General features: G+C 44.9%; 1 protein-coding gene across 1 annotated transcript in view; it reads left to right on the top strand.

Annotated features, from left to right (window-relative positions):
* LOC141069452 (uncharacterized) overlaps positions 1-22,988 on the top strand; it is a 158,745-nt gene that overhangs the window by 35,994 nt on the left and 99,763 nt on the right. Inside the window, exon 2 of the mRNA XM_073558997.1 lies at positions 9,682-9,793. Coding sequence (XP_073415098.1) covers positions 9,716-9,793 — 78 coding nt within the window. The 5' untranslated portion in view covers positions 9,682-9,715. The remainder of the gene's footprint in view (positions 1-9,681; positions 9,794-22,988) is intronic.

Genomic DNA, 22,988 nt, shown 5'->3' with positions numbered 1-22,988 from the left:
GACCTCTGTTTTGCCCGACTGAGTTTTCTATCTTCTCTGAAAGCAGGACGCTAAGCCCCGCCCCCCGGCAGTCACATGACCGTAGGTCCTGTGACAGCTTGCTAACCTTCAGCATTAAGGTCCTGTGCATCTGTACTTTCTGGCTGTTCCTGTCCCCAGGGGTCCCTACAGTGCAGGTGAGCCCCTGCTCAGTGGAGGCTGTACGCCGGCGCTGTCAGGATCCTGATACCAAGAAAGCAAAAACTCTGCCGGGGTATGTAAACTTTTGAGCACAACTGTAACTATCAGTAAAAATCGCATGGGAAAAATTGCACGTTATCTAATTATCCTACTAGGTGCCACAAACCTGCAACACCAAGTCAGCGATTCATCATTGTGGAGCTTCGGAGTATGTGGCACAATACGGTTGTAACAGGGTCTGCCAAGCTGGGGTACCTCTTTCAGTACCACCCCGTGTTTTCAGAGGTCCGCTCTGCGTTGACTGGAATTCCTTGGTTACATGGGCGCATATAAAAGATCACTGCATAGAATCATAGAATCGTAGAGTTGGAAGGGACCTCCTGGGCCATCTGGTCCAACCCCCTGCTCAAAGCAGGATTCGCTAAATCATCCCAGTCAGATGTCTGTCCAGCCTCTGTTTGAAGACATCCATTGAAGGAGAACTCACCACTTCTCGTGGCAGCTTGTTCCACTCATTGATCACTCTGTCAAAAAGTTTTTTCTAATATCTAATCTGTGTCTCCTCCCATTCAGTTTCATCCCATTGCTTCTAGTCTTTCCTTGTGCAAATGAGAATAAAGATGATCCTTCTACAATGTGACAGCCCTTGAGATCTTTGTAGACAGCTATTAAGTCTCCTCTCAGTCTTCTCTTTTGCAAACTAAACAATCCCAAATCCTGCAACCTTTCCTCATAAGACAGGGTTTGCAGACCGGTCACCATTCTGGTTGCTCTTTTCTGAACTTGCTCCAGTTTGTTGATGTCTTTTTTAAAATGTGGTGCCCAAAACTGGACACAATATTCCAGATGAGGTCTGACCAAAGAGGAGTAGAGGGAAATAATGACTTCACGTGATCTAGACTGTATGCTTCTGTTAATACATCCTAGAATTGCATTTGCTTTTTTTGCTGCTGCATCACACTGTTGACTCATATTCAGTTTGTGATCTATTAGTATACCCAAGTCTTTTTCACATGTGCTGTTGCTTAGGCCTATTCCTCCCATTCTGTATATGCTTTTTTCATTTTTATTGCCCAGATGTAGTACTTTGCATTTGTCCCTGTTAAAAACCATTCTGTTAGTTGCTGCCCAGTTCTCCAGTTTATTTATATCTTTTTGAATCCTCTCTCTCTCTTCTCTAGTATTAGCTATCCCTCCTAGCTTTGTGTCATCAGCGAATTTAATCAGTTTACCCTCAATTCCTTCATCTAAATCGTTGATAAAGATGTTGAACAATACAGGGCCCAGGACAGAGCCCTGTGGTACCCCACTTGAGACATTCTTCCAACTGGATGTGCAGCCATTTACGACCACTCTTTGGGTCCGATCACTAAGCCAGTTATGAATCCACCTAACAGTTGCCTTGTCCATTCCATACTTAGTCATTTTTTCAATAAGGATTGTATGAGATACTTTGTCAAATGCTTTGCTGAAGTCAAGATATACTATATCTACAGCATTTCCTTGATCCACCCAATCAGTGATTCCGTCATAGAAGGAAATTAAGTTAGTCTGACATGACTTATTAGTTACAAACCCATGCTGACTCTGTTTAATCACTTCATTCTTATCCAGGTACTGACATACATGTTGTTTAATAATTTGTTCAAAGATCTTTCCTGGTATAGAAGTCAGACTCACCGGCCTATAGTTGCCTGGGTCCACCTTCTTCCCCTTTTTGAAGATAGGAACAACATTTGCTCTTCTCCAGTCTTCTGGGACTTCTCCTGTTCTCCAAGAATTTTCAAATATTATGGAGAGGGGTTCAAAAATTTCTTCTGCTATCTCCTTCAGTACTCTGGGGTGTAATTCATCTGGACCTGGAGACTTGAATTCATTTAGGTTAGCTAAGTGTTTCCTCACTATCTTTCTGTTTATAGATATCCTGGATTCTTCTATACCCTTAATAGGACAGTGAAGAACAGTTGATGTCACATTTCCTTTCTGAGAGAAAACAGATGCAAAATAGGAATTTAAAAGTTCGGCCTTCTCAACATCCTGTCTTACCATTTCATCATTTTCATCCTGTAAAAATCCTATAGCATCTTTGACTTTTCTTTTACTTTTGACATATCCCCAAAATCCTTTATTATTGCTTTTGACATCTCTTGCAAGCCTCAATTCATTGTCAGCTTTAGATAATCTGATTTGTGCCCTGCAGGTTCTACAGACAGCATTATATTCTTCTTTAGATATGCCTCCCTCTTTCCATTTTATAAACATTTTTTTCTTCCTTTTTAGCATGTGCTTAAGTTCTGTGTTCATCCATCCTGGCTTCCTTAAATGCTTCCTATTCTTCCCTCTTTTCGGAATTGTTAACAATTGTGCTTTGAGAATTTCATTTTTCAAGATTTCCCATCCTTCCTGGACATTTTTGTCTTTAAGGATATCCAGCCATTGGATCCCTCCAATTCTCTTTCTGAATCCCTTAAAATCTGCCTTTCTGAAATCTAACCTTGACGTCTGAGTCTTCACAGGTCTTCCTCCTCTAGTTATCCAAAATTCTAAAATAGCATGGTCGCTACCTCCTAGGGTCCCAGCCACTTTTACCTCCTCAACCATTTCCTCCCTGTTTATAAGGAGTAGATCCAAGGTAGCAGTTCCCCTTGTTTTCTCCCGTACCTTTTGGAAGATAAAGTTGTCAGCAAGAGAGGATAAGAATTTCCTTGACCTGTTAGTTTTGCCTGAGAGAGATTCCCAACAAATGTCTGGATAGTTGAAATCTCCCATGACAACTATGTCATATTTTTGGGAGAACTTGGCCATTTGATGCATAAAGAGTTCATCCATATCTTCAGCTTGCACAGGTGGCCTGTAGTAAATGCCTACAATGGTGTCCTTTCCATTGTTCTGTCCTTGTATTCTTACCCAAACAGTTTCCACAGAACTCCCAGTCTCTGAAGCTTCAATCTCTGTGCAGATATACGCGTTTCTAACATACAATGCGACACCTCCTCCTCGTTTATCAAGTCTGTTTCTTGCAAATAAGTTGTATCCTTCTAGTCTTGTATTCCAATCATGTGTATTGTCCCACCAAGTTTCAGTGATTCCAATGACATCATATTTCTTTTCCTGCGTTAGTAGTTCCAATTCTCCTTGTTTGTTGCCCATGCTTTGTGCATTAGTATAGAAACATTTTAGTTTGTGATTGGTTTCTCTATCTCCAATATTTTTATTAATTAGATTCTTTTGTCTTTGTTCTTCCTGTTCTTCCTTTCCACTTCTAATAGCAGAGTTCTCAATAGCATTTGTCAGGTGTATGGCTTTTTCTGGTCTTTTGCTTCCCTTCCCATGTTGTTCTAGTTTAAAGCTCTCCTTACAAGTGTAGCAAGACGACTTCCAAATACATGCTTTCCAGTCTTCGTAAGGTGCACCCCATCTCTAGCAAGTAGTCCATCGTAAAGGTACCTCACTCCGTGATCCAGAAATCCAAATCGTTGCTGACGGCACCATCGACGTAGCCAGTTGTTCACCTGCAGAATCTTATTCCACCTCCTTGTTCCATGGCCATCCACTGGGAGGATGGAAGAGAAGACCACCTGCGCTCCCAGTTCTTTCACTTTCTTGCCTAAGTCTTCAAAGTCTCTGCAGATGGTTTCCAGGTCGTTTCTTGCGGTGTCATTTGTCCCCACATGTAGTAGCAGGAATGGGTAGTCATCTGTAGATCTGAAGAGTCCTGATATCCTGTCAGACACATCTTTAATTTTTGCACCTGGAAGACAGCACATTTCTCTTGAAGTTATATCCGGTCTGCAGATAGCGGCCTCTGTTCCTCTCAACAGGGAATCCCCCATGACCACCACTCTCCGTTTCTTCTTCACAACATTTTTCTTTCTCCATCCAGGAGGACTCTGAAGGCATACAAGGTTGCTGTTTGTGGGCAAAGTCTTATCCTGATGTATTTCTTCATTGGTTTCCTGTGTGAGAGCCTGGTACTGGTTCCTGAGGAGTATGGGTGCTGACTGCCTCCTGATCCTTCTGCTTCTCTGGGTCACATGTCTCCATTCCTCTGTTTCTTCAGGTGCACTTCGAATTTCTTCTCTTTCTGTAACATGAAGAGATAATTCTGCTCTGTCCAAGAACTCTTCGCCTTCCTTAATGATCTTCAACGTAGCTAACCTCTCTTCGAGACTTTGCAACTTTTCCTCCAACAGGGACACAAGCTTGCATTTGTGGCATGTGAAGTTTGGCTTTTCCACTGGTAAGTCTGTGAACATGTAGCAAGAAATGCAGCTCACCAAATGGCTCCTGGCCTATTCCATATTGAGATTTCTTAAAAACGATGAAAGATGAGCCAAAATTCGGCGCGCGGCTTTCCGATTTCCAGCTGCAACAGCCAAAACCCAGTGATCTTTGAGCTCGCGGAGACTCTTCACTTATCCCAGAAGGCACTGGGAATATGCAGATGATCTCCTCAAGACTCTTCCCCTGGTTTTCCGATTTCCTCTTTTCAGCTGCAACAGCCAAAACCCAGTGATCGTTGAGCTCGCGGCTTCTCCATGTATTTCCAGTCTGACTACACTTTACTCACAGGACACAGAATATATCACACAGATACAGAGGGCCGGCCAATAGAAAAGCGGCAGGCCAGACATACATTACAAAAGCCGCCGGTGGCCGGAGCCTGCCGATGTTTACTGTGGGAATTACAAAGGTGGGGGGAGGGCGGACAAAAGGAGAATATCGTGTCCCCTCTGCCCAGGGCACAGCCTGTGAACTGATGCATTAGGGACATGCATCTCACATGGAACCTATTATACATACATATAACTGCACAACATATTCTGGGTGCTGAGTGGTTCTGTAACACGGCTCCCCTTTTCAGTGACGCGACCGGCATACATAGTCTGATCCTCAACGGATCAGTTTGGGGATAGCCGAAGTTTATGGGGTTGGTACAAGTTCAGTTTGTCGACTTAGTCCATCGGCGTTACCGTTTTGCTTGCCGGGTCTGGTGGATGGTGAAGGCCAGAGGTTGTAGGGCTAAACCACCGCCGCAATCTGGCGTTGTCTCCGGAGACCCGATTAAGCCAGACTAGGGGATTATGGTCCGTTAGGAGGGAAAACTGTCGTCCATACAAATATGGTTGCAACTTTTTGAGTGCCCATACTACCGCCAGGCACTCCTCGATGGCCGCATAGATTACTTCACGGGGCAGTAGTTTCCGACTCAGGTAAGCTACCGGGTGTTCTTGGTTGTTCGGCTCGACTTGGCTCAGTACTGCCCCCAATCCAAACATAGAAGCGTCTGTGTGAACAAGGAAACATTTAGTTGGATTGGGTGCGGCCAATACAGGGGTCCTTTAGTTGGCGGAAGGCTTCCTCACACTCTGAAGTCCAGGTTACCTGGCAGGGTTGGTTCTTACGGGTCAGATCAGTGAGGGGCTTGGCTACGCTGCTGTAATTGGGAACGAATTTCCTGTAATACCCCGCTGTCCCTAGAAACGCCATGACCTGGGTTTTAGTGCGTGGGATGGGCCACTTGGCTATGGCCTCAATCTTGGCTGGTTCTGGTCGCTGTTTCCCACTTCCCACCCAATGCCCTAAATACTGAACCTCTGCTTTGCCCACGTGACACTTGTTTGGGTTCAGGGTGATTCCGCCCTGGTGGATCCTGTCCAATACTGTCTCTAGGTGATTTAGATGCTCTTCCCATGTCGCACTGTAGATGGCGATGTCGTCGAGGTAGGCACAAGCATAGTCCTGGAGACCATCCAGAAGCCGGTCAGCCAGCGTTTGGAAGGTCGCCGGGGCATTCTTCATCCCGAATGGCATAACTCGAAACTGGAATAAGCCGAACGGGGTGACAAATGCCGACTTGGGAATAGCGTCAGGACTAAGGGGAATCTGCCAGTAGCCTTTGCATAGATCGATGGTGGTCAAATACTTTGCCCCTGCCAGCCGGTCTAACAACTCATCCACACGCGGCATGGGGTATGCATCCGTCACTGTTTTCTCATTGAGCCTACGATAGTCTACACAAACCTGTGTAGTCCCATCCTTCTTGGGCACTAACACTACGGGGGATGTCCAGGGACTATCTGACTCTTCAATGACCCCTAAACGCAGCATCTCTTGTATCTCTTGTCGCATCCCCTCTCGTACAGACTCAGGGACGCGGAAGGGGTTTTGTCGCAGGGGGGTCTGATCCTGGGTCTCAACCTTGTTTTGTACCAGGCAAGTGTACCCTGGTCTCCCCGAAAACATCCTCTCGCTGCCTCAACAACTCCTCCGCCTGCTGTCTCTCCCGGCTGCCTAGGTCTTCACCCATGTGTACCTGGTCCCATGTTTTAGACTGAGTCCTTTCCCCTAAGACATCCGGCAAGGGAAGTCCGGCTAAATCCGCTGCTTCAGGTGCACAGATGGCCACTACCTCTTCAGGGCGCTCCCGGTAGGGCTTCAGCATATTCAGATAAGATAATCCTTTAATCGTCCCACCATGGGGAAATTCAGAGCATTACAGCAGCAAGGCAGGAACAAGTACAGATACAGATGCATAAAGGCATAAAGGCGGAACACGTGGAACATGCGGATAACCCTGGGGTCGTCACAATCGGCGACATTATAGGTTGTGTCAGCTATTTTCCCCACTACCTGGTAGGGCCCCTGCCATGCAGTTTGAAACTTATTCTGCTTAGTGGGCTCTAACACCAGGACCTTCTGTCCTATTTCCAAAGTGCGCTCTCTGGCCCTCCGATCGTACCATATGCGCTGGCGCCGCTGGGTCGCCTGCATGTTCTCACGTACAGCCTGAGTCAGCTCCTGTAGGCTGTCCCAGAATTCCAGCACATAAGGTACAATAGGTACCCCTTCTGTGAGGCCCTCCCCTTCCCAGTGTCCCAGCACTAAGTCTAGGGGTTCCCTTACCTGTCTCCCGTATACCAGCTCGAACGGGGAGAACCCCGTGGATTCTTGGGGCACCTCCCGATAGGCAAACAGGAGGTGTGGCAAGAATTTCTCCCAGTCCCTGTATGTCCTGGTAAAAGTCCCAATGAGCTGTTTTATTGTCCCGTTAAAGCGTTCACACAACCCATTGGTTTGCGGGTGGTACGGGGCGCTTCTAATGGACTTTACTCCGCACAGCTTCCACAGTTGGTTGGTCACCTCTGCTGTAAACTGGGTACCCTGGTCCGAGATAATCTCCCGGGGAAATCCAACCTGTGAGAACACCTGGAGCAGGGCGGCCACCACCGTCTCTGCCAGTATGTTAGGTAACGCAACCGCCTCTGGATACCGTGTGGCATAATCTACCACTGTCAATATATACCTTTTCCCTGACGGACTGGGTTTGGCTAACGGCCCTATCGGATTGACCGCTACTCGGCTAAATGGTTCCTCCACAATGGGGAGGGGGTGTAATTTGGCCTTGCATCGATCCACCCTCTTGCCAATGCGTTGGCAACTGTCACAGGTCTGGCAGTACTGACGAACATCATAGGTTACCCTCGGCCAAAAGAAGTTTTGTGTCAGACGATGCCTGGTGCGACTGACGCCGAAGTGCCCGGCTAAGGGTATGTCATTAGAGATTCGCAGTAGCTCCTGCCTAAACTTCTTGGGAACTACCAGCTGTCGTTTTATAGTAGGGCTCGTCCCTGTGTGGTGCTGCTCTGTGATCCGGTAGAGGAGTCCGTGCTTCCATACAAACTGTTCCCTTTCCAGTACTCCTCTCCCCTCTGTGCCTTCCCACGATATCCCTCTAATGAAGGATCCTCAAGTAGCTCCCTCTTAAATTCATCTGGGGTGGCCCAAGAAATGTCTCTGGGTATGGGAATATGTGTAGGGCTGGGATGTCTTACCTGGGCCTCCTCTGAGTGTGATTCCGCCTCCGCAGCTCAAGCTTGTCTCCGGGTGGTCACAGGATATGTCTCAGCCAGAGGGGCCACCGAGAATGCAGACAACATGGGCCCCAAGTCATTTCCCTACAAGATGTCTGCAGGCAAATCCTCCATCAAGCCGACCTCAACAAGGCCATCCCCGACTCCCCAGTTCAGGTGAATCCTGGCAGTGGGCAGTCGATGTATGGCTCCCCCTGCTACACGGACTGCCACTGTCCGGTCCGTCTTCTCTTGGTCCCGGACGAGATGAGGCTTCACAAGGGTCAAAGTTGCCCCGGAATCTCTTAGTCCCTGCATACGTTTCCCATTAACCCACACGACTTGTCGATACTGTTGTCGATTATCTGCCCGGGCTGCCTGCACGGGGTCTACTTTATGCAGCACTTCCTCCATCTCTTCCACCCCTTTTTGTGGCTTGCTGTTGAAGGTACCTGGTCAAAGGCCAGAGCTCCCCCTGCTCGCTGACTCTCCTCTCTCCGCTCTGCCATCTCCATCTTGGCCAGCTCCACTTTGGTCCGCTCTGCCATCTCCATCTTGGCTAGCTCTATCCTGGTCCGCTCGGCCATCTTTTCCTTCAGATCAGTACGCACATCAGCCATCACCTCTCGTATGATCTCTACCGCAGGATTTGCGCCATAGAACGCCAATCTGTTCTTTACCTCCCTCTGGAATTCGGTCTACTCCACGTTCACATTGGGGGGTGCTGCACTGTCGTGTTCCATGATGGCTGCTATCAAATCCGCTTTTGTTTTGTTGCTGGCGATCAACCCTTGGGCTTCCACCAGATCTTTTAATGTAGTCCTCTTTACATTCTGGTAGTTGTTTTCCATTCATTCCTTTCCTCTTGTAGAAGGGGTATCATATCCCGCCGCTCCCACCAGTGTAACGGGGTCTACCAAGCTGGGGTACCTCTTTCAGTACCACCCCATGTTTTCGGAGGTCCGCTCTGCGTTGGCTGGAGTCTGAATGAATGACGCTGGCTGGAAATCCTTGGTTACATGGGCGCATATAAAAGATCACTGCTTCTCCATGTATTTCCAGTCTGACCACACTTTACTCACAGGATACAGAATATATCACACAGATACAGAGGGCCGGCCAATAGAAAAGTGGCAGGCCAGACATACATTACAAAAGCCGCAGGTGGCCGGAGCCTGCCGATGTTTACTGTGGGAATTACAAAGGTGGGGGGAGGGCGGACAAAAGGAGAATATCATGTCCCCTCTGCCCAGGGCACAGCCTGTGAACTAATGCATTAGGGACATGCATCTCACATGGAACCTATTATACATACATATAACTGCACAACATATTCTGGGTGCTGAGTGGTTCTGTAACACGAAACAACGGTCTCTTCTTACTGCTGTATGTTCAGAGGCCACTTGCGTTTTGGTGACTGATATTCCGATTTCTGCCTACACATGAGTCTTCTGTCTGTGACATAATGTGTCGTATAATAGAACACTAGATCCTGGTGCTTTCTGGTCACTGAGCGGGTTGGGATATTTCATTCTCCCAGGTGACACATCGGTGAGTCCTATTTGTACCCAAGAACGTCCTCTGACTCCTTTCTGTATCTCTAGAGATGGTTGTAGGGTCTTATACTCTACATCTTCTTTCTTTTCAGTTTTAAGAGTGTTGTGCTGACCAACCTGTCCAGGATGGATGAGAACAAGAAGAAGACAGCAGAGAGAATACTGAATCTCGCCCTAGAAATCGTCTTCCAGCTCACAGGAGAGGTGAGAAAAGCCAATGACATCTCATTACTGCGTGGTAGTCAAAGGTGGAAATGACTTTGCAGAAGACTACACAGAACCACTATAGGAGAGAAAAGCGCCAATAGGATTTTATCCGGTGGTGATTTAAAATTAATATTTAGTGTGTGCTCACCTAATATTCCACAGTGTTAAAGCATACAGGACTCATCAGAGTCGACAGCCACCGCAGATCCACAGGTCAAAGCACTGACCAATTCAAAGTATCAAATTGGAAGAGATGTGGATATTACCGACGCTGCTGTAACAATAACGATCCAGGCGTGTAGATGATAAAAGATGGTATCATATTCTCTATTCTGAACGCGTTTTGAAGTTTGTAAGACTTCTTCCTCAGGAGATGCATAAGTGTACAATATCTCTACATACTATTTAAATAGATTCAGACATTCAAATCTGGCGCAAAGCAGCAATCACATGTCCAACGGGGTCAAAGTTCATACGGCTGACGCATGTGAGAAGAGTTTGAGATTTGATCCTTATCTCTGAACGGGAGATCTTTAGATATACCGGATGGTAGCCAGATTGATAGCGTGTTGCCCGGGCAAGGTGACAGATCAACACAGAGACAGGTTATGTATCTGCAAGATGCCACACTACGCCCGGCTAATTTTAATTAGGTCAAGCTTATATACTCATTTGAGTAAGGCGGTTACATTACATCATCATATTCCATTGGACAATTGATTATTCAACAGTAAGCATAAATTGTTTCATCCAATCATATTCATATTCGGCAACCAATCAGATTGTATTCGGCTGTTAATTATTAGATACATTCGGGAATTTCCAGAAAAAGGTGAAAACAGGTGTTGGTTATACAATACCCTAACATTACCCTCATTAACCTGTCTTACTACGGGTTCATAGCCCCTTTATCTATAGTGATTCATCTATTTCTAAGACTATGTACTCATTAGGCCTACGTGGAACTCGTGATATATCCTTCAGTTACATGAATCATAAGTGTTATAGAGGTGAGAGGCGAGAATAACAGGATTAGGTGAGAGTTGATTTCTTTTCTGTCAGCTAATATCATAGAAGTATGGAGTGTGAGACCCTAAGAGTGTATGAAGGGACCCATAGAACATGGTTTCCCTATCACATGATACAACAAATGACAGTCTAGGTTGAAAAGACGCAATTAGGTTAAAAGAGAAAAGATTATTAATATAATAACATCCTTACTCTCTTTTTTTAAATAGAAGAAAAAGTCAAAAAATGAAATAAAGGAAGACTGAAGAAAAAATAAAAATTTATATAACTGCAGATTCGAACCTACTCAAAGGATGTGTGAGCAAGGATTTCACAGGTCCATCAAGCGGATGAGCCACAATTCCAGTTCAAGAAAACCATTGGAAAACATGAGGTTGAGATTACCACCAAAAAATATAGATATAGATTAAAAAATAAATTGATTTATTTATAAAAAAGATTAAATAAGCAATAAATATATCAATGTGTCACATGTGTAATTTATTATTAGAAATCAGGCTTCATCACTTTCATATGTCCCAATAAAACCATATATTAGTTAATTCCGTATTACTAACACTATTCATTAGCCGATATGGGAAATGCACTGATTATAATTACTCATGTTAACAAAAGGGACCATCTCAATACATCAAGTAGAAACCGGACATAACAAGAAGCGACAATCCGTAAAAAACTACTTATTTAAGGTTGAATTTTTCACCTCAAATATTACACAAGAAATGGAATCTGAGTTCTTTTAAATTAAAATTCAATTGACATTCACTTAGGAGGGGACTCTCACTATCAATATATTGTATGTATAATATTATCAAGGATTTGCAAGATAAAAATTATTAATTCCTTATCTAATATTACAAAATCAGCTGGTTTAGTGGGCTGGTGGAGGAGGTCCAGCAGCAAAAGAAGTGAGAACCAAGAAGAAGCCAAGATCAATTCCCAGCAACAAAACAAGCACACCACGGCCAGAGAAGCTCCACGATGCACAAGGGCTCAAAAATCCACAATTCACAAATCAATTTCATCTATAGTTGTTTAACCCCTTTACCCCCAAGGGTGGTTTGCAAGTTAATGACCGGGCCAATTTTTACAATTCTGACCACTGTCCCTTTATGAGGTGATAACTCTGGAACGCTTCCATGGATCCCGGTGATTCTGACATTGTTTTCTCGTGACATATTGTACTTCATGATAGTGGTAAAATTTCTGTGATATGACTGGCATTTGTGTGAAAAAAAAACAAATTTGGTGAAAATTTTGAAAATTTCGCAATTTTCCAATTTTGAATTTTCATGCCCTTAAATCACAGAGATATGTCACACAAATTAGTTAATAAGTAACATTTCACACATGTCTACTTTACATCAGCACAACTTTGGAAGAAATTTTTTTTTGTTACGAAGTTAAGAGTTAAAGGTTAACCAACTATTTCTCATTTTTACAACACTATTTTATTTTTAGGGACCACATCACATTTGAAGTCACTTTGAGGGGTCTATATGATAGTAAATACCCAAAAGTGACATCATTCTAAACACTGCACCCCTCAAGGTGCCCAAAACCACATTCAAGAAGCTTATTAACTCTTCAGGTGCTCACAAGAATTTTTGGAATGTTTTTTGGTTTTTTTTAAATGAACATTTAACTTTTTTCACAAAAAAATTATTTCAGGTCCAATTTGTTTTATTTTACCAAGGATAACAGGAGAAATTGGACCCTAAAAGTTGTTGTAAAATTTGTCCTGAGTACGCTGATATCCCATATATGCTGGTAAACCACTGTTTATGCGCATGGCAGAATTCGGAAGGGAAGGAGTGCTGTTTGACTTTTCAATGCAAAATTGGCTGGAATTGAGATCGGACGCCATGTCGCATTTGGAAAGCCCCTGATGTGCCTAAACAGTGGAAACCCCCTACAAGTGTCACCATTTTGGAAAGTAGACCCCCTAAGGAACTTATCTAGATGTATGGGGAGCACTTTGAACCCCCAAGTGCTTCACAGAAGTTTATAATGTAGAGCAGTAAAAATAAAAAATCCCATTTTTTTACAAAAATGATCTTTTCGCCCCCAATTTTTTATTCTCCCAAGGGTAACAGGAGAAATTGGACCCCAAAAGTTGTTGACCAATTTGTCCTGAGTATACTGATACCCTATATGTGGGGTAAACCACAGTTTGGGCGCATGGCAGAACTCGGAAGGGAAGGATCACAGCTTGACTTTTCAAAGCAGAATTGGCTGGAATTGAGATCAGACGCCATGTCGCGATTGGAGAGCCCCTGAAGTGCCTGAACAGTGAAAACCCCCCAATTCTAACTCCAACCCTAACCCCAACACACCCCTAACCCTAATACCAACCCTAACCACAAACGTAACGCTAACTCACACCTAACCCTAATCCCATCCATAACCGTAACCTTAACTTTAGCCCCAACCCTAACGTGAAAATGGAAATAAATACATTTTTTTATTTTTCCTTAAAGGGGGGGTTTGATTTACTATTTATAGTGGGTTTTTACGTTTGGCAGCTGTCACACACTAAAAGACGCTTTTTATTGCAAACAATAGTTTTTGCATCACCACATTTTGAGAGCTATAATTTTTCCATATTTTGACCCACAGTCATATGAGTTGATGTTTTTGCTGGTACCATTTTCGTGCACATGACATTTTTTGATCGCTTTTTATTCCAAGTTTTGCAAGGCAGAATGATCAAAAACCAGCAATTCATGAATTTTTTATTTTTTTTAGGGGGGGGGCCTTTATACCGTTCCAAGTGTGGTAAAATTGATAAAGCAGTTTTATTGTTCGGGTCGTATGATTACAGCGATACCTCAATTATATCATTTTTTTATGTTTTGGTGCTTTTATACGATAAAAACTTTTATATAAATAAATATTTTTGCATCGCTTTATTCTGAGAGCTATAACTTTTTTATTTTTCCAGTGATGGAGCTATACGACTGCTTGTTTTTTGCGGGACAAGAGGACGTTTTCAATGGTACCATTTTACCACATTTATATCCGTCTTTTTGATCCCGTGTTATTCCACTTTTTGTTTGGCGGTATGATGATGAAGCATTGTTTTTTTTGCTTTGACTTTTTTTATGGTGTTCACTAAAGGTATTCTGTCCCCGGGCCTGTGGCTGCAAATATGGCTCTGTGAGATGCTGGATCTCTTCACCTTACTTACAATTGGCGACGGTCGCAGATAGCTTAACTCAACTGCAGGCACACATGTTATGAAGAATCCAGAAGGAACTTTGATTTCTTTAAGAATTCTTGTTGAATGCATACAAACAGCAGCAGGTAAAAAAGACTTTCTTCAGAGAGGCTGAAAGCACATCTGCCTCTAATGAAGCCAAGATGGAGACTGAGACACAGGGAGAAGAAGAAAGAAGTGACATCACACCAGAGGAGGGAGACAAAAGGAACAAACCATGGAAAGGGAGGATTTCAGCTATGCAAAACACAGGAACACACAGCAACAATAAAACAATATGAGAGACTGCAATACAGCATGTAAAATGTACAAGACAGTCTGTAAAATGTCTCATTCATGGGACATAAAACTCCCTGTCTGAAAACTATAGATTTCATAATTTTTATGATGTCCTCTGGAGATGTCGCTGTAGACCAGAAAAACAAAGGAAAACAAGCATGGAAATAATAACAGCAAAAACAACAGTTGTAGTCCAATTGGCATGGTCAGTCTTCAGTTGGGGGCATGGAGTTCTCAACAGCGGAATAGTCCAAGTCCAAAAGTAAACCCATCTTCAGATTGGTGAAGCCGCAACGTGCAAACACTTCCACCAACCCAAACAATCCGTTCGAGAAAGTTCAAATGTTCGAATCTTCCAATGCAGCTGGAGGAATATACGACGGTAGGCTCCCCGCCGTGAACTGTGTCATAAACTATTTTCATGTGATGTCTTCGTTGATAAAAGTAGCACAAGCTCAGTGACTGGACAGAAGAAAATGCGAGTTGAACCGCCTTTCGTAACCTTGACTTCTACCTTACAGGTCTTCCCGTCATCGCTTGTTGAAACCTTGGTGATAAGACCCTTTGGCCAGTCGTTGCGATGAGCTTTTTTATCTTTAAGGAGGATGAGGTCTCCCTCTTGGAGATTAGGTTTTGCAGTCTGCCATTTGTGACAGCTTTGAAGTAAGTGCTAGTATTCCGTTTTCCAGCGGTGCCAAAAGGCATTGGACAAGTGTTGTACCAGTTTCCACTGACTTCTGTAAATGTTGTTGAAGTCCCTTGAACTGGAATCCTCGTACAAGAACCTTGGAGGTGACACCCACATGTTGCCATTGAGTTTAGACGCGGCAGTGAGTCTCGTCCCTTGGTCAGCTGGATTCATGTTAGTAGGGACGTAGTACCACTGGTCAGGGGTAGAAAAGCTTCTGATACGCTCTACTTTTTTGCTGACGTAGACATAAAATTGTTTTGTTTGGTTGTAGATGTAACCAAGTACCACTTTACTGTCTGTGTAGAAGGTAAATGAATCAATAGCAATGTCTATTTCGTCCTTTATAGCTTCAGCTAACTCCACTGCCAGAAGGGCTGCACAAAGTTCGAGTCTTGGAACAGAGTGAACAGGTTTTGGGGTTAGTTTTGCCTTACCAAGGATGAATCCATAATGCACCTTGTTATCTTCTTCCAAGGTCTTCAGGTAGGCTACGGCAGCTATAGCCTCTGTAAAAGCGTCGGAGAAAATGTGGACTTCTCTTCTGATAGTGGCTGAAAGTGTGCCTGGGGAGTAGCAACGTGGGACTTGGAAATGCTCTAGGACCTTCAGAGACTTCTTCCACGCCTCCCACCTTTGTTGTTTCTGGGATGGTAACAGAGTGTCCCAGTCTGTACTCCCGGCGGTCAACTGTCTCAAGAGCATCTTGCCTTGAATGGTGATGGGTGCAATAAACCCAAGAGGATCATAGATGCTGTTCACAACAGATAGGACTCCTAGTTTAGTGAAAGGTTTATCACAAGCCGACACCTGGAAATTGAACGTGTCCTGCTTAATATCCCAAAGCAGACTGAGGCTGCGTTGCATGGGAGGAATGTCAGAACCCAGAACAAGATCCCTTACACCAGTAGCGTGATTCTCAGATGGAAATGCTTTCATTACCTTTTTACTGTTGGAGATGGTCTTGTGGAGTCTAAGGTTTGCTGTTGACAGCATTTCCTGAGTCCTAGAGAGCAGATCGATTGTCTCTTCACTTGTGGGAAGAGACTTAAGCACATCATCTACATAGAAGTTTCTTTCCACAAATAGACGAGCATCAGACCCATACTTTCTCTCACCTTCCTGTGCTGTCCGTCTTAGTCCAAAGATGGCCACTGCAGGCGAGGGGCTGTTCCCGAAGATGTGCACCTTCATCCTGTAGTCTATGACCTTGTTGTGGACGTTGTTGTCTTTGTGCCATAGGAATCTGAGGTAGTTTCTGCTATCTTCTCTCATGATAAAACAATGAAACATTTGTTGAATGTCGGCCCTTACTGCGACGGGTTCTTGTCTGAAGCGAATCAGTACTCCTATAAGGCTGTTGTTTAGATTAGGCCCAGTGAGGAGCAGGCTATTTAGGGACATGCCTTCATACTGAGCCAAACACCACTCTAATTTGGTCGGGTTTGCGAGGGTGGTAGACACCAAAGGATGGGAGAAACCAGCATTCTTCACTTTCCTTTAGCGGGGGTGCGGGTTCTGCGTGACCTCTGTCGAAGATATTCTGCATGAAGTCGACAAAATGTTTCTCCATCTCTGGCCTTCTCTTTAAGGTTAGAGCTAGGGATGAAAACCTTGCCGCTGCTTGTTGCAGATTATTGAAGGGTTCAAGAGAGGCCTGGATGTCTTCCTGGAGCGTAACAATATTGTATCTTACAGTTATTGTTAGGTTCTTTAGAAGGACGTAGATCTGGGGATTTATTCTGACAGAATTTTATAGGCTGACCTGGATGGACTAATGTCTTTTTTCGGCCTTACTAACTATGTTACTGTTAGGCGTCGGGTTCCTGTCGCTGCACAGCGGGAATCCCGAGCATTACTTCCGGCGGTCTCCCATTCCTCTCCAGCCGCAGAGGAGGTTGCTCAGCAAACTCGACGGTCCCGACGCTCTGCCCAGACCAGCTCTGTGGGTTTGCTTGCTGCTGCCACAGGTATGGGAATGCATGCTGCTCAGCAGCGAGATTCTCCAGGGACTAAGTCCCCATGTCGGGCTACTGAGCATGCCCATGGAGTGATCTCCCATTGGAGATCAAGGGTCACATGCTCAGGTCCTGCTCGTGTTCGGATTGGCCCATCCAAGAAGCCAGGAAGGTCCCGGATGCTCGCGGCTATAAAAGGTTCGCATGGCCGCTCGGCCATGCGCTAGGATAGCCTATATTTTCAGACTATAAGGAGTGAGTGGTGTATGCACGTATGAATGTCTCTGGTGACTGACTCATTATGAAACCAATACCCTTGGTACGCATGTGTTGTGCAGCCTAGCCTGCTAGCGCCCAGGCTTAGATGTTGGTAGGTCAGAGTTTGAGTCAGGCATTAGCCATCATCAGTGACTCGGCACGCCTCAGTGCCCCATGCTCCACACTCCATAGTCAGCGTCTACAGCGGCGCTCGTGGCAGCGACGTCGCACGCTCAGTGGGCCTTGAAGGACTCTAACCCTGTGTCCTTGGGGTAGAGTTCTGTGGCCGCTTGCTGTGCGCTCTTTGGCCGGGCTCTGTGAGTTAAACAGGCTTCCGGCATCCACGTTCAGCGGCTGTGCGGCTCTGTGAATTAACAGAGTCCGCTCCTGTTCACATTGGGTGACGTAACCCACGTGTGACTGTTTTTACGCCGCTCTACTCTTCCGCCATTACCTAGCAGCAGTGTGCCACCTCTGCACGGTGGACCCCGGGCTGCGAACGCACCTACTATAATTTTATAATTTGGTGCGTTCTGCCAGTCCTAACAGTTACTATGTTAATATGTTACTATTAGGTAGCCTTGTTCTTGGAGAACGAAAAGGAAAAGGTGCTACCAAGCTATTTGAATCGTCTTGGGCGAATTCCTTTTCCATAATCTTTATGAATTCTCTGTCCTCCCTTGCAGGTGCTAGCTGGTTGTCATCTCTTGTAGAGTTGAACACTGTTGACCCAAGGTCATCATTACAGGACAGGAATATGTTCGTGTCGTCAGAGGTTTCTTTCTTCCACTTGTCGCTTATCTTCTCTTTTACACAGTAATGATGTGGGCATAGTTGAAAGTAAGTGCTGTAACCATTTGGTAGGACGTGAGTCTTAAATGAGGAAATCCTCGTGGGTCTCTTCATCTTTCCTATACGGACATTGCCTATGATAACCAAACCTAGGTCAAGGCGTTGAGAAAATGGAGCGTCATGTGGCCCGTTGATTTGCTGACGTACCTTGTGAAGTCGCAGAATGTCTCTGCCAAGCAGGATCAGGATGTTTGCGCTATTGTCGAGAGCTGGTATCTTGCCTGCGAAAGTCCTTAGATGAGGGTGATGGAGTGCAGCCTCTGGAGTTGGGATTTCCTCTCTGTTAGACGGTATCTGGTTGCATTCGACCAGAGTGGGTAAGGGTATCTCCACATTGTTCTCAAGAGAAGACACCATGAGTCCATTGGCTCTTCTCCCACAGACCTTCGTAACACCACTGCAGGTGCCCAGAGTGTAGGGGTAAGAGTTTCCCTTTAAGTAAAACATATCAAAGAGTTCTGACCTTGCAAGTGACCGGTTGCTCTGATTTTCCAGGATAACGTACACCCTTGCTGTTTTCTCTGGCCGACCTTTTTGATATGCAGTACATTCACTAGGCATATCTTCGCACACGACTTGTCCCAGAGACTTTCTCCGAAGACTTCTGTGCATGAAGAAGATGTTGTGATAGAACTCACTGTTTGAACAGCATCCTCCCCACCTTGCCTCGTGTTGGGGGAAGGCGTAAGCTGTGCAGTGTTAGATTGGGATGGATGGAGCGCTTGCACATGCTCCTCACTGTCGCACTCCAAACACTTAATAGATATTTTACAGTCCTTAGCAAAGTGTTCAGTAGAAGCGCAGCACCTGTAACATATCCCAAAATTCTTCAGAAGCTCTTTACGTTCCTCGATTGGTTTCTTTCTGAAGCCAATGCACTTCTTTAAGGGATGAGGTTTCTTGTGAATGGGACACATATGATTAGGATTCTCAATCTTCTCACCTTTGTTACTCTTATCTTGTGATACTAATCCTAAGGTGTGGGAAGAACATCCGTCTTGTTGATGGACATTGGAGCTCGGCGGTTCCTGTAGTTGAGACGTGGATTCTCGTGTTTAGGAGATGAAGCAGGGTCGCTGTGTTATCCATAGAAAAAACTTGGATCAGTCTTACACTCTGCAATATTTTCGATCAACTCGCAGAAGTAGGAAAATGGAGGGAGGGAGACTTGGTTTTCCCTTTTGTATTTTGATCCAAGCATGGCCCACTTATTTTGGATATTGGACGGCAGCTTGGAAACTATTGGGGTTACCCCATGAGCAGTGTCCAGGTAGCTGAGGCCAGACAGGTACGGGTCCGCTTTGGCCAGCTGAAGCTCTAACAGGAGGTCACTGACCTCTTGGAACCTTGTACTGTCCTTACTAGATACCTTTGGAAAATCATCTAGTTGCTTGAACAGGGCCTTTTCTATGGCCTCAGGACTGCCATAGCTTCTTTCTAGCCTCTTCCATTCAGCGGTGAGACCCGCGATGGGATTACTGATGTGGACGGATTTAAGTCTCTTGACCCGATCCGTGGATTGTGGCCCAAGCCACCTGATTAGCAGGTCTAGCTCTTCAGCGGCGGTGATGCCGAGGTCACTAATTGTGGTTTTAAAGGTGCACTTCCAACCCCTGTAGTTCTCAGGTTAATCGTCAAACTTTGTAAGACTGGTCTTAGATCACGCCGAATCATGTACCTTGCAAAGCCAGTCATATCAGCATTCTCCGATTTTGGAACGACAGTCGCTGGCTGGGTAGCATTGTTCATACAGTCTGTGCTTTAACCTGGGAATGCAGGAACATATGGCGCAGCGTATGCATTCAGTCCATTAACTGGCTTAATGAGCTTGGTTTCTGCCACACATGGGACTGGAGTTGTGTAACTGACCGGAGGGTGGTGGCTCGCCTGCATATTGGCCTGCACATATGTTTCTGTGTATAAGGTTTGGTGAGGTGAAAGTTTCCGGTACACTCCAGTGCACAGAGGAGGATCAGGATGCAGGGTTGGCAGCGTATTGTACTGACCTTGGGTGCAGGATGCGGGTAAACATTCTGTGTACTGTTGTCTCAAGGGAGCATCTGTGCGGTCAGGAAGGACTGCAGGAGCAGGGGAAGCACTGTATTGGCCTTGTACATAGTCTCTAGTATGCTTAAGAGGGTCTTCAGTATCAAAATCACTTAAACTGATGCTGTCTCTTGGGTTCCCACTGATGGCTTGTTCCAGGACCTTTAACCTTGCCATGGCTGTGGCGTGTTCACATTCCTTCTCTAGGGCCTCTATTGCTGCCTTTTTTTTGCCTTTCTGTGCACTGCTTCGGCTGCCTCTATTTCCATCTCAGTTTTCTTTAGAGCGAAGGCAGCTCGTATTTTTGTGGCCTCAGCTTCTGCACGCGCTCTTACGAGCTGTTCGCTGAGGGTTGAGGATTTTGAAGAGCGTGACTTAAATGATCGCTTTGACTGTCTGCCTGAGACAGAAATACAAGATGACATCTCGGCTATTAGCGCGATTCTTACCTCTGTCTTGGCTTTTATATCGCGCACCATGCTTTCTCAGCGTTAAGTTGTTGGACAGCTTGCAGCTCTTTGCATGGAACTGACGGGTTAAGTCTGTAACACAGAGATGTACTGATCTGCTGTTTCTGCATACCGTTGATAATCTGAACACAGTTGTGCAAGGGTTCCCTCTGGTGGCCATTCGAGAGAAGCAGGCGGAGACAGGCTGTCTATGTGACTCAACAGTTTTTGCCATAGCTCCGCTATAGCACGGAGAAGATCATGTTTACTGGATTCTAGATTCTCCCTTACTTTACATGTGGGCTTTGTGGGACATCTAGCCTTCTCACTAGATGGTGGATCAAGTTCTATGCACTCTTCCTCTAACAATGTGTCTGGCAGAGACCGTGTAGTCATTCCTTCAGCCATCCTGATTCACAGGGAGAAGGGGAGCTGTATAGTCTCTTATATGCTGAGAGTGGGTGCTCTGTAGGAAGTTCTGTAGCTTTATAGAAGCTGGGAAGGCTTTACAGATGAATCTGGTAAATCTATTTTACTATTCTGTCCCCGGGGCCTGTGGCTGCAAATATGGCTCTGTGAGATGCTGGATCTCTTCACCTTACTTACAGTTGGCGACGTTTGCAGGTAGCTTAACTCAGCTGCAGGCACACATGTTATGAAGAATCCAGAAGAGACCTTGATTTCTTCACAGGAAAGATGCATATCTTTGTACCGTGTTAGCCAGTAGATAGAAAAATATTCAGGATTGAGAGTCCTCAGTAAAAGGTATCAACTACTGAGGACTCTCAATCCTGAATATTTTTGATTTCTTCAAGAATTCTTCTTGAATGTATACAAACAGCAGCAGGTAAAAAAGACTTTCTTCAGACAGGCTGAAAGCACATGTGCCTCTAATGAAGCCAAGATGGAGACTGAGACACAGGGAGAAGAAGAAAGAAGTGACACCAGAAGAGGGAGACAGAAGGAACAAACTTCATGGAAAGGGAGGATTTCAGCTATGCAAAACACAGGAACACATAGCAACAATAAAACAATATGAGAGACTGCAATACAGCATGTAAAATGTACAGGACAGTCTGTAAAATGTCTCATTCATGGGACATAACAAAAGGGGTTAACTAGTGCAGGGTTCCCCAACTCCAGTCCTCAAGGCCCACCAACAGATCATGTTTTCAGGAATTCCTTAGTATTGCTCAGGTGATAATTGCTTCACCTGTGCAATACAAAAGAAATTCTGCAAGCATAATCTGTTGGTGGGGCTTGAGGACTGAAGTTGAGGAACCCTGAACCAGTGGGACAGTTTTATAGGTCGGGTCATTAATTACGGACGCGGCGATACTAAATATGTGTACTTTTATTGTTTAGATTTTTTTTATTTAAATATTTATTTAAGGAATAAATATTGTTTTTTTTTTATTTTTTATTAAATTCTTTTTTTTTTTTTAAACATTTTTATTTAAAAAAATGTATTTAATTCTTAGTTTTACACTGTGTCCCACTATGGGACTCTCATTTTCTGCAGGTTGATCGCTTCTATAGCATGCAGATGTGCATGCTATAGAAGCTGTCAGTGCTGCAGCTTCTATGCACTAACCTGAGAGACTTCCTGACATGCACTGTGCATGACAGTAAGTCTCAGCTCTGGAGACCCGGATGTCGTCATGAGCTGACAGCTCCTCTGCTTGCTCCCGGAATGCTACGATCATGTTTGATCGCAGTGTTCCGGGGCTTAAAGTGACGGGAGCTGTCCGTGACGGTTCCTGGCACTTAATGCCGTGTGTCAGCTGTGAGAATCAGCTGAGATCTGGCCTCCATCAGCCACGCTCCCCTCGTGAGTGTGGCTGATCGCGTATGACATACTATATCGTATAAGGGCATTAAGGCCCAGAGCACATGGACTTTATAGTACGTCATAATAATAATTTATATAGCGCCAACATATTCTGCAGCACTTTACAATTAAGCGGGGACATGTACAGACAATAAATTCAATACAAGTTAAGACAATTTAAACAGTGACATTAGGAGTGAGGTCCCTGCTCGCAAGCTTACAATCTACAAGGAAATTGGTGGGGGGGGGGGACACAGTAGGTGAAAAGTGCTTGTTATTTCAGGCCTGGCAATTATAAATAAGGATTTTCATATAAAGCTGCATGATCCGGTCATCAGCCCATGTCTTTAAGTGCAATAGTCAAGTATCAAGTGCAGTTATCGTGTGCATGGAGGGTGGAGACAGATGAATAGTAGGGTGCAGATTCAGAATAATATTTGGGAGGAGGGAACAGGGCAAAGTTAGTTTACTGAGTAGTTGATGTGGTAGGCTTGTTTGAAGAGATGGGTTTTCAAAGCGCGCTTTAATAGGTCGGGGCTAGGTATCAGTCTGATCGTCTGGGGAAGTGCATTCCAGATAGCT

The sequence above is a fragment of the Dendrobates tinctorius genome, unplaced genomic scaffold (genome assembly GCF_039654945.1).
Source record: "Dendrobates tinctorius isolate UK_male_01 unplaced genomic scaffold, ASM3965494v1 ptg000264l, whole genome shotgun sequence".
NCBI lineage: Eukaryota > Metazoa > Chordata > Amphibia > Anura > Dendrobatidae > Dendrobates > Dendrobates tinctorius.
Note: the sequence above shows the minus strand (reverse complement) of the source record. Positions and strands in the feature narration are given on the sequence as shown.